General features: G+C 47.4%; 1 gene segment (V, D, J or C); it reads left to right on the forward strand.

The window, feature by feature from the left end:
• The first annotated feature begins 7,042 nt into the window (after positions 1–7,042).
• LOC149520666 (immunoglobulin lambda variable 9-49-like) lies at positions 7,043–8,493 on the forward strand. The segment is given in 2 exon segments: positions 7,043–7,079; positions 8,183–8,493. Coding segments are annotated over 2 exon segments (348 nt in total).
• The last annotated feature ends 4,066 nt before the right edge of the window (positions 8,494–12,559 follow it).

The following is a 12,559-nucleotide window of genomic DNA, read 5'->3' on the forward strand; positions in this document are numbered from 1 at the left end:
CCACTTCCTCAGATCAAATAGTGGAAGAAAGTAGTTACAACCATATATACCAAAGGATACAATTAAAAAAAATGAACAAATATGAAAAGGACAAATCACATTGCAGAACAGGAGGGGGATGCGGGGGGGGGGGGAGGAAGGAAGGAAGGTAAGTGTCTGTGAATTGATGATATTAGAGGCAGGGAGAGTGGGATGTTTGTGAGTTAATGGTATTAGAGGTGATAATTGGGGAAACTATCTTGGTAATGGGCGAGATAGTTCAAGTGTTTGTTGAGTCCTTTTGGAAAGTGTCGAATTTTAACATGAATGACAGTTCAGAGGATTCCCTTTCAAGTGCAGATGTAAAAGGTCTTTGTAGCAGAATGCAGGTGGTTAAGTCATTGAGAGAGTGTCCTTTCTGGTTAAAATGGCAAGAAACTGTTTTTTCTTTGTGATCTTGTCTGATATCTGTTTTGTGGGCATTAATCCTTTGGCGAAGTGTCTGAGATGTTTGTCCAATGTACATAGCAGACGGACACTTTCGGCACATGATAGCATAGATTATATTTCTGGATGAGCAGGAATATGTGTTCTTGATCTTATAACTCACTTGGTTAGGTCCAATAAAGCTTACCCCTCCTCAACCTGGCCTAAGTGCTATCATGCACTAGGCTTAAATCAGGCCCAGTTTGCTTTGTTGGAAGCCACAAGCTTGGTTTAGGCAGCCATCGTTAGTCCAGTTAAGGCAGGTCTGGACAACACAGACATTATTATTCTGGTCAAGACAAGGTTGTCCAGGCTCTCCTAGAGGTAAAAACCTGTATAATTAGCACTCTTATGATAAGCAAGGCCCATTAATGATATTTCACATCTTGATGGCTCTTTGGGAAGGAAATGATAAACTGTAGAGGGACTTGTTTGGCTTCTAAGCCTGGTGAGAGGAGCTGTGGTTGGTCCTACCAAGACATGTATCCATGTTAGCTTGTGCGGGGCCCCATCTTGGCCAGCTTTGTAAGGTACCCAGGAGGGAAGAAAAGAAGAATGACTGGTATTTCACTTTTCCACCAAATGTGAGAAGAAAAGTCTGAACTGAACACAAAGGCTTCCCATCGTTGTCAAAATCTATATACAGGAGGGAAGCCAAACAATAGACACCCAAGATGACTAAATGGGGGAAGGATCTAGCTCAGGCTAGGAAGCCGACCAGTTTGTGAAAGAAGATTGTCAGAATAGCTGAGAGTGAGCTATTCCATGTAGCCAGTTTCTTAGTGCAGCAAATTGAACTGACATGTTCTAGCTATCTGGCGTGGTGACTTTCCACAGGATGATGGAAATGCGTGTCTGCACAGGGTTGGTGAGTCTCAATCAGGTATCTTGTCACCTGACGGCAGGGGCAAGCCACTCACAGAGCTGGAGGAAAGTGGCCTTCTGCATGCAAAAATTCTTCAGCCACTGCTGATCATCCCATTCCTGCACGACGATGCAGTTCCACCACTCAGAACTGATCTCTCGCCCACAGGTACCATTTATGGGGGGCTATGGGAGCAGTAACCCCCTCCAAGGTTGGACAATTGGGTTTCATACTTGAAGTCTGCTTAAAGCCCTGACTCCTGAGACAGTTCTTCAATGGAACTGTTTGAGCTGCTCCCAGCTTTGCTTTTGGGACAGGGTGTTTGTTATAAAAAGAGGGAGGCTTGTGATTAAGAATAACAAAGGCTGGGCATTCAGGTAACTGAAATATCCTTAGATCATCACAAAAACATTGCTGGGTACTCCACTTAAAAGATAAGGAGGGAGGAGGGGGAAGAGTAGCAATGAGTGTTATGCTGCAGGCAAGGGCGGATATAGGGCAGGGCGAACGGGGCAGCCGCCCCGGACCCCATGCTTCAAAAAGCCCCGCGCATGCGCCGTGGTGCTGCTGCGCATGCGCATGGCGTCACTGCACATGCACTGTGGCAAAGGGGGGGCCCCGCGGAATTACGCTGCCCGGGGCCCCGCAAAACTGTCATCTGCCCCTGGCTGCAGGGATCTGCATTTGGATCACTGCTGTTAAACTTCTCACAAATGTTCTTGAAAAAAGGGCCAAGAGTGACTACTCTAAACCTGACTGCAAGAGTTACACAGGGAACTCACAAAAATGGGCGATTGGGCAACACAAGAACAGAAGGAATTCAGTGTTGATAAATACAAAGTAATGCACATGTGAAAATACAATCCTAACTATAGATACAAAAATGAAGGGGTCTGAAATAGCTTTTACCATTCAAAATAGAGATCTTGTAATCTTTGTGAGTAGTTCCCTGAAAACATCTGCTCAACGTACTCTTATGAGTTTGCCAATGATATACAAGGCACAGGGGAATGCTTGGATGACAGCAGAAATCTTTAAGGATTTTTTTAAATTATTTTGTTCTTGCAGTTAAGGAGAAATTTAGAAAGGAGGAAGGGGTCTACTGGAGGATTGTAAAGTTGTTCTTTTGCTCAATAACTGTGGAGCGCATCTGCCCACTTCAGAGCTTGTTAGCGGAAATATTTTCGCTACATATTTGCCAGCGAATGTGATGTCTTTGATCCAACCTATGGATCAAGGCGTGATACAGAACTTTAAGTGTTTCTACAGGGGGTGTTTTGTCTGAAAGCTGGTAAACTCAGACTGCAGTGTTTCTGAATTTCAATCCGAATTCAAGCTTAAGGATGCTGTGTATGTGGCTGCATTGGCTTGGAAAGGCGTAAAGAAGGCTATTCTATGAAAATGTTGGAGGAAACATTGGCCTAGTATCATGTTTTGTGATGACTCTTCCAATGAAGAGGAATTTTGTAGCTTTAATGTTAGGCCGAAGCATATTACTGACATGCAAAAAATAATTGAAAATGTCCCTGAGAAGAATGCTGTGGAAGCAGGAGCTGGTGTTGGGAGGAGCATGCTTAAAAGCTGGTTCCCCCAGCACCTTCTGTGCAGTGCACGGGTCGGAGGAGAGAGAAGGCAGAGCCGCAGTGGGAGACTAGGAGTGAGCTGGGACTCAGCAGTCTGCTGTGACTCTGCTTTTTAAAAGCAGTAAGAGCCCCCTGCATCCCTTTTTTGCCCCCTAAGGGAGAACCAGTGGAGGAGAGGCATGTGAGATGTGGCCGTGGAGGAAGTATCCCCTGAAAGCATGCATAGCGGCTTGCCTCACCAAGCAGCCACAGGAGTGTTTCTGGGGGCTTTAAGTATGAGGACGGCTCCAAACAGTGTGGACATGCTATTGTGAAATAAATCTGGAGTTATTACGTCAAATTTAGTACGTTCCTAGCATAGACATGTCCCAAAAGATGCTGGTCCAATAAAATATATGACTGCACCCACCTTGACTCTCTAATATCCTGAGCTCAACATGGCTTCAACAGCTGCATCCAATCAGGCATGTTCTGTCCGCTTTTGACCTCGAGGTGGCAATGTCTCTCCATTACACCGTGTATAGCAGGTGCTGGTGAGCAGGTTTCTGGTGTGTGTGGAATTAGATAACTGCAGGGTGACTCTGTGCTCTCTGAGCATCTGCTGTGAACAGAAGGAAGAGACATTGCAGAGAACAGGAAGTTTTGCTCCTGCTCACATGCTGAGTTTGACCCTGAAGATACTCACTGGCCCTAGGCATCTTCTCCTCATGCACAGAGACCACTCGCCAGTGTGTCCTGTACCTCACCTAGCAGAGCTGGTTTTCTCATATTGACAGTGATCACTGGCAATTCTCCAGTGCAGATTCTCATCGGAAGATTCCATTTTAGATGCCTCTTTGAAGTTGTTTCACTTTAAACCAGAAACTCCACTCTCTTCTTGTGATTTTGCCTCTATGTCCTTTGTCTAATGAAGGTTTCTCGGGGTATCACTCTGACAGGAATGTGGCACTCCAGCGAGTATCAGAAACTCAGCAGCACTCACCCAGAATATTTCTTTAGTTTACTGTTGATTGATTCTGAAAGCACCACTCCAAGCTTTGCAGGCAACACATACAAACACCCAAACTGAAAAAACAACAACATATTTTCAAGACTCAATGTGGTAGTCCTGTTAGTGTGTATCTGCTGCAAGATCAACAAAGAGTGCTGGCGCACCATTGAGATGTACGTGGACATAGATTTATGCCCAAACAAATCAGGGTATGTCTACACTACAGCGCTAATTCGAACTAACTTAGTTCAAATTAGTTAATTCGAACTAAGCTAATTCGAATTAGCACATCCAGACTTAAAAACTAGTTCGAATTAGCGTTTTACTAATTCAAACCAGCATGTCCACACAGAGTGGACCCTGAACCGGGGTTAAGGCTGGCCAGAAGCAGTGCCGGCAGGGCATCAGATTAGGACTTGGAGCATGGAGCTGCTGCCTCAGGCTAGCCGAGGGCTGTGCTTAAAGGGATCCAACCCCCACCCTGAACAGACAGTTCTCAGGGGTTCCCCGCTCGCTTGTCTAACTCAATGAGGGACAGCAAAGCAGTCCTGCTTGGAGTGCTGTGAGTGCCCACATTTGGCACATCACAGCACTCGGCCATCAGCCCGGCTGCACTTGCTGCAGGCTGCCATCTGGGGAGGTGGGGTGTCAATCAGGGGGCTGCAGGAGAGTTTCCACCCCGAGGAGCCCACAGAGCCACCCCAGTCCTCCCCATCGGGGGCTCGTACCCCATTTCTCCCTCACCTCCTTCCACTTACCCCTCCCTAGCCCCCCTTCCTGATGTACAAAATAAAGGACAATTGTGTTCAAAAATAGAATCTCTCTTTATTGAACAAAACTCGGGGAGACTGGAAAAAGGAGGTGGGAGAGGGGAAGAGAGAGGGTGGGAGAGGGGAGGGCAACTAAAATGATCAGGGGTTTGGAACAGGTCCCATATGATGAGAGGCTAAAGAGACTGGGACTTTTCAGCTTAGAAAAGAGGAGACTGAGCGGGGATATGATAGAAGTCTATAAAAGCATGAGTGGTGTGGAGAGGTTGCATAAAGAAAAGTTCTTCATTAGTTCCCATAATAGAAGGACTAGAAGACACCAAATGAAAGGAATGGGTAGCAGGCTTCAAACTAATAACAGAAAGTTCTTCTTCACAAAGCAAATAGTCAACCTGTGGAACTCCTTGCTGCAGGAGGCTGTGAAGGCTAGAACTAGAACAGAGTTTAAAGAGAAGTTAGATAAAGTCATGAAGGTTGGGTCCATGGAGTGGTATTAGCCAGGGGGTAGGAACGGTGTCCCTGGCCTTTGTTTGTGGAAGGCTGGAGATGGATGGCACGAGACAAATGGCTTGGTTGTTGTCTTCGGTCCATCCCCTCTAGGGTACCTAGTGTTGGCCGCTGTCAGCAGACAGGCTACCAGGCTAGATGGACCTTTGGTCTGACCCACTATGGCCATTCTTATGTTCTTATGTTCTAAGCTCAGGGCTCAGGGTCGGGGTCTCACTGGACCACCTTGATTTTCATGCAAACCTGCTCCTGGGTGGCCAGGCTGGCAGCTATCCTGCCCTAGACGGCCGCTTTCCTGTGCCTAGTGCTGATGTCGTGGACATTGGAGGCTTCCCCCAAACCTCGATGAGGTCCTCAATGTCCGCACTAGACCAGGCGGGCACCCGCCTCTTGCGGCCCTGGGCAGGCTCCTGGGAGCTGCCAGCCTGGTCCCGGGAAGAGGGGGAGGGCTGGGTGGCAGTGGGTGGCTGGCTCGTGCCATGCCAGGTGCAGGGTCTGCTGGCTGGGTGCTGGCAGGCTTGCACCTGGCACGGGCACTGTAGCCAGACCATGCCCCTTTAAGGGCTCTGGGGCCGGGAGAGGGGCAGAAGAGTTTCCCTGGTGGTGCCGAGAGTGGCCACCAGGGCAAGCTGGGAAGGGCTAGCTTCCCACTAGTTTGAATTAAGTGGCTACACAGCCCTTAATTCGAACTACTTAATTAGTCCTCGTAGAATGACGTTTACCTAGTTCGAATAAAGTACTCTGCTAGTTCCATTTAAATTCGAACTAGAGGTTTGTATGTGTAGCCCCTATTAAAATTAATTTTAACTAACGGCTGTTAGTTAGAATTCACTTTGTAGTGTAGACATACCCTTATACTATAAGGCACCACAGGACTCTTCATTGTTCTTTCCATATTTTCCAGTTAATTGCCTCTTCCAGGTGTCTCAGGGTTTCCCAAACAAAGACAAGAAAAACATGGAATGGACAATTCTTTGCAGCACATTCAAACTGTGAAACAACAGAATGGCCAAATTAAAAAATATCACTTCAGTATCATGCAGGAGATTTAAACATTATATGTGCTGTGAATTGGTGATGAGGCTCTATTTCTGTTGAGACTGACCCTGGGATCAGAGTTTGTTCTGAACAAATACTCGTGGCCTGCCCACTCCTTTCTACAGCCCTTGGAAATGCTCAGGGGAAATATACCACCGATCAACTGAATGGACCATGAGGTGTCATCTGGTCTGCACATGTTTACTCTCAAGTTTGCTCATAGCAGGGTGTCAGGATACTTGTTTCCCATAATCCCAAACCACAAGGTAATTGCTGCAGCAGACCGTCCTGGTGTAAAACCTATGGGAGATTTGCTAATCAACAGGGCTATTAACATAGGGCAGGAAGCACACGGAGAAACAGGACACTAATACATATGCTCTGGGGTTCAGTTTTTTGGTGAAGGGGTCAGGGTGCTAAATGGGGCCAATTATATCCCACCAGCACGAGAGTTCTAGACTTAAGAAAGTGATGATTGTGATGGAAAATGACCCCATTTCCCACCAAAGACAGCAACTGACATTGCTTGAATTCACTGCTCTTGTCTCAACTCCAGGTTACTTCTTGTGGTTTTGAGCCTATTGACATTACAATTTAAAAAAATCATTAAAATGCTGACAATTAACCTAATCTAGCATTGTACCAGGGGGAACTTTGACCTTGAGTTCAATGACTACAGGATCGGAACTTATTTCATATTCCTTGCCTATGTCCACATCTGGAAGGTTTGGCAGCAAACGTGCTGTCGACATGAAAAAGTTGCAAAACGTGAAAACTGACCAAATTGTTTTTTCTGCTCCCATTGTCAACATTTCATGGCCACATGGCCAGCACCCTGCCAACAGCTAAAGCAAAGCAATGTGGGTTGGCTTCCCACAGTCCAGTGCTGTGGGAAAGCAGAGCTGATCCCTGCGCTTCTTGGGATTCTCTCTTAGCTCTGTGAGATCTCCCTGCTAAGGAATGACAAAGCAGCACAGCATCTGTCCCCCTCCTCCTGCAGCAGCAATCTGCCTTCTGCTCTGTTCCTGTGTGGGGTAGAACAGAAGCATCCCAGTGATTTGATCTCTGTTCCCCCAAACGAAGCAGCTCACTCAGCTTTCACATACTGCTTGGAGCTTTGAAAGAGCTGAGGTGCATCCTGAAGGGCAGCAGAAAGCACAAAATACTGAACAAAGCCATCAGGGCAGGCATTGTGGGATATTGGAGGAAGCCAGTTCTATTGACAAAGCACATAGCAGAATCTGCACTGGCTCTTTGTCAGCAATAAAGGGAGGGGAAAAAGGAAAACTCTCTTGCCAGGGTCGAAGGTTTTTGTCCCTAAAACTGGACGCTTTTCTCAAGAAACGTTACATTATATTGTAAGGACATTCTCTGTTATGTTACCAAAAGGCAGTTTTGGGTGGCAAAAATGTGCCAATTAAGACATGTCCTTCTACAGCAACAATGACTCATCTTAGTGCCTAGCAAGTACTCTGCAGGCTGCATGACAAATCGTTTCTTGCTCTCCGCAATGTTCCAGGAGGAAAATAAATCTCTCTCTGACTCCAGCTACTTACATATTTATCTGGCTCTCAACACCAAATGCAAGTGCCCTTTTAACAGCATCTTGTTTCTCTGAGAGACAGGAGGGTGCAGGTGTCAGGAAGCAGCCAATGAGCAGGCAGGTCATTTGCATGAGGGGATGTTCTCCAGCGCTGGTGTTTTAAGGGAGAATCGAAGGGTCCCAGGCACAGACCCATTTGCTTCAGGAAGCCGAGCTCATCTGGATCCACCATGGCCTGGGCCCCTCTGCTCCTTGCGCTGCTCACCTACAGCTCAGGTGCTCAGAGGGTGGAGGATTAGTACACACTGTGCTTCAGGAAGCTCTGTTTTTGGGCTTTCCCTCATTCACTTCCACTTTCTTGATTCTCTTTCTGTGTTCAGTCAGGACGTGATAATTGTTTAATTCCTGTCCTTGTTCCAGGGGCCAGTGCCCAGCCCACGCTGACTCAGCCGCCTTCTGACTCAGTGTCCCTGGGAAACATGGTGAAGTTCTCCTGCACCCTGAGCAGTCAGCACAGCAGCTACATTGTTGAATGGTATCAACAAAGGGATGGCCAGGCCTCTAAGTTCCTTTGGCTCAGTTCTGGCACCAAAGGAGAAGGGGTCCCAGATCGATTCACTATTTCTGACTCTGGAGCCATTCGCTATTTAACCATTACCAACGTCCAGCCAGAGGACGAAGCCACTTACTACTGTGGTGCAAGTTATGGCAGTGTTAGCAGCTTCGGGTAACTCACCATGTCACAGTCAGAGGGAGAACTGAGACAAAAACCCTCCCTTCTCCAGCCTCACTCTGCTGGATCCCACACTCTCTGCAGAACTTTGCATTTTACTTTCAATAAACCCTCCCTGCTCTGATTCCTTGTGATGGACTTTCTCTTCTACGCACAATATTGTATCTTCCAAGTAAACACAGAGCCTAGAGGGCCTAATATCAGAAAAGCATCTTCGGACAAAAGAATCGGAGAAAACTATGCAAAATGCACTCAGGTGTAATCTAGCCGTAGCCAGAGTGTGCAAATTCTGTTACGCTTTTCTTTGCACCTGAATTTCAAAAAAATAGGAAATGTGCAATTTTGAAAGTTATTTTTACATATCTAATTTAAAATAAAGCATAAGATGGAGCTTCACTTTGACTCTATACTGATTAATATTCAGGAGCTCAATTTTCAAAATACTTGCAGACAATGAACAAGGAGCAGAATTGCACGAAGGAGCCATTTACTAGCACTGAGAGTTTTAGGGTATGTCTACAATGCAAAGTTAAAGCAAGTGCAGCCGGGGTGATGGCAACGACCCCACGAGATGCACCAGCATGCCCAGGGGCAGCTCTGGCTCTATGTGGCCGAGTGCTGTGATGTCCTGAGTGTGGGCACTCAGGGCTCTCTAGGACAGGACTGCTTTGCTGTCCCTCATCGAGGTAGACAAGCAAGTGGGGAACCCTGAGAACTGTCTGTCCGGGGTGGGGGTAGGGTCCCTTTAAGCACGGAGCTCATTTAGCCTCTGGCAGCAGCCCCACACACTAAGTCCTAACCTGATGCCCTGCCAGCACTGGTTCTGGCCAGCCTTAACTTCGGTTCAGGGTCCACTCAGTGTGGATGTGCTATTGCGAAATAGTTTTTGTGTGTAGATGAGTTGTTTCGAATTAGCTTAATTTGAATTAACTATTTCGAATTCAGTTAATTTAAAATAGTGCTGTAGTGTAGACATACCCTTAGAGAGAATTGTAGGGTCCCAAGCACAAACACATTTGCCTCAAAGCCGAGCTCGACAGGATCCACCATGGCCCGGGCCCCCCTGCTCCTCGCCCTGCTCACTTACTGCTCAGGTGAGGGGTTGTTGGCTGCACTGACACAACATGGAGGCCACCTGCAGGTGAGGAGGTTTGTGTGTGAGGAGCCGGACTCCTTGTGCTGAGTTTGTTTGTTCCGTTGCTTTCAGGGGTCAGGTCACAGCCTGTGGTGACTCAGGAGCCCTCCATGTCGGTGACCCCAGGAGGGGCCGTCACGCTGTCCTGCAGCCTGAGCACTGGAGCCATCACCAGCAGCAACTATCCTGGCTGGTTCCAGCAGAAACTGGCTCGGTTACTCAGCTGCTTACTTATGAAACTAATAACAGACCCTCTGGGGCCATATCTGGTAACAGCGCTGTCCTGACCATCAGCGGTGTGCAGGCACCGGACAATTCTGACTATCACTGTGCTGTATGGACTGGTAGTGCAAACCACAGTGTCTTCATCCTCCCAGCCAGGGTTCTGCACTAGCTGCATAATTTGGTTCCTACCTTCAGTAGAACTAGGACCCTAATTTATGTTCACGAAAAATGTGTTACTCACTGTGATATTTGGTGTTTCTTGGATCCCAGCCAGTAGCACCTGGTCTCCAGCTGCCCAGCTCTGAAGGTAGCAGCACTGGCAGCAGCATAACAGTAAGGATAGCAACACCACAACCACCTGCGAATGCCCTAATATCCTTTTTTTGGTCATGACTCCCACAATGTACAACACCCTCCAATTTCGGATTTAAATAGGTAAAATCTATAATTTTTAAAATCCTGAGATAGTGAAGTTAACAAAATGGACCGAAAATTTGGTAAGGTCCAAAATATGAGATAAGACTTGCTACTCCTTAGGAATGTTAGCCAGCCCTTGCCGTCAAAAAGGGGTTGTTGCTCTACCCACTCCCCAAATATTCCCACATTCTGCTCCAGCTCTTTAGCATAGGAAGCTTTTAAGCCTGGTAGATCCTTGTGTTACAGACGCACCACTGTCTGGTTCAAACTGAGAGTGGACAGTCATGTTCCTTGGGAATAGAAATACATCTCCATGAACCCAGTTCCCCTGTGTCAGCAGCAGCTGGCAAGACTCTGAATGGCCTAGATCAGGCATGTCAAACTGGAAGGCTCCTGAGAGCCACACAAATGAAAACTTTCAGGGCCACCGGGGATTTCAGATGGCAACTCTAGGGCCACCAAAGAAAATGTACTTTGTCAGAAAATGATAATTATATATTCTTATAGATTATGTTTTAGATATATTTTATAATATTACAACAATTTGATGTATAAAATTGTTATTTTCTCATATTAAATAATTTTAAAATTAATTTTACATAATTTGTAATTTAAATATAAATTTAAGGTACTTTTAAATTATGTATATGATACATAACTTGTTCTGTTGAAATAAAAACAAGACTAGACCATGGTTAATCAAATAGAACAGGCTTCTGTGAACATTTCAGATACTTTGTAGGTTTGAGATGTTGCTTAAATATATAATTAGTCACATATGTATTGATATAAAATTAAGACACATTTTGTGATTTTATTTGGGAATAAATAAGTAAAAAACAAAATATTAACAAAAAAACCCCTTCCTCTCTCCCAGAGCCAGGCACTGCCATATGCCCGTTCTAACCCAATCCTCCTCCACTCCCCCAGAGCCAGCCCCTCCCCCGCAACCTAATGCCTCTCTCCAACCCCCCCCCCCCCGCAACCTAATGCCTCTCTCCTCTCCCAGAGCCAGGCCCCCCCAAACCATTATCTGAGTCCCAGAGTCGACCTTGCTGCCTGAGGCACTGGGGAGGTGTGAGCACAATGGCCAGCTATGAGTACCTGCTGGAGTGCCCAGCGCAGAGCACCCAGCTGGCTGTGAGTGTGTGTGCAGAGCGGCCCAGCTGGATGTGAACACCTGCTGGAGAGCCCACAGCAGAGCATCCTTCCAGTCACAAGCGAGTGCACAGTACTGCCTGGCTGGCTGTGAGCCGTTGCAGAGCTGCCCGGCCAGCTGTGAGCAGGCACTCAGCCACGTGCTCCAAGTGGCAATGGGCTGCACTTCATTCTTTTATAAAATGTTCTGGTGGGCTGCAAAAAATTTCAATCGGGCGCCAGTTTGACAAGCCTGGCCTAGATGCTAGAGGAAATGACCTAGAGTATGTCTACACTACAGCACTATTTAGAATTAACTTATTTCAAATTAGCTAATTAGGAATAAGACCCTCCGGAAAAGGGCACTTTTTCCGGAGGATCGGGGCCAGTGTAGACGCTCTTTTCCGGCTTTTTTAAAAGCCGGAAAAAAGCGGCGGACATTTTTATTTAAATGCCGCGGGGGATATTTAAATCCCCCGCGGATTTCCCTACGACGACTGGTGAAATTTACATGCCCCTTCCGGAAAAGGGGCCAGTGTAGACGTAGCCCAGCTGAACGCGGTCATCCAGGGTTTTGGCTCCCTGGGCTTCCCCAACTGCAGGGGAGCAATCGATGGGACGCACATCCCCATCCATGCCCCGGACCTCCAGGCCTCCCTGTATATCAACAGGAAGGCGTACTTCTCAGTGATGCTGCTGGCAGTGTCTGACCACCGGGGCAAGTTCACGGACATCAGTGTGGGCTGGTCCGGCAAGGCACACGACGCACGGGTGTACCGCAACTCTTCCGTGTGCCAGAGGCTGCAGGCTGGGACCTTCTTCCCCGACCGCCACATCAGAGTCAGGGATGTGGACATGACATTGTGCCTGCTGGGAGATGTGGCCTACCCCCTACAGCCCTGGCTGTTGAAGCCCTACACGGGACACCTCAGCCCCTCCCGGCAGGCCTTCAATGCCGGGCTCAGCAGGACCTGCATTGTGGTTGGGGGGGGGGGGGGTTTGGCCAACTGAAAGCCCAATTTAGGTGTTTCTTCACCTGCCTCGACCTCTCCCAGCACAATATTCCGCATGTGGTGGCAGCATGCTCTGTGTAGCACAATTTATGGAAGAGAAAGGGGGAGGCTTTCGGATGAGGCTGCCGATGGGCTCT

Source organism: Pelodiscus sinensis, chromosome Z, assembly GCF_052426305.1.
Source record: "Pelodiscus sinensis isolate ZL-2025 chromosome Z, ASM5242630v1, whole genome shotgun sequence".
Taxonomy (NCBI): domain Eukaryota; kingdom Metazoa; phylum Chordata; order Testudines; family Trionychidae; genus Pelodiscus; species Pelodiscus sinensis.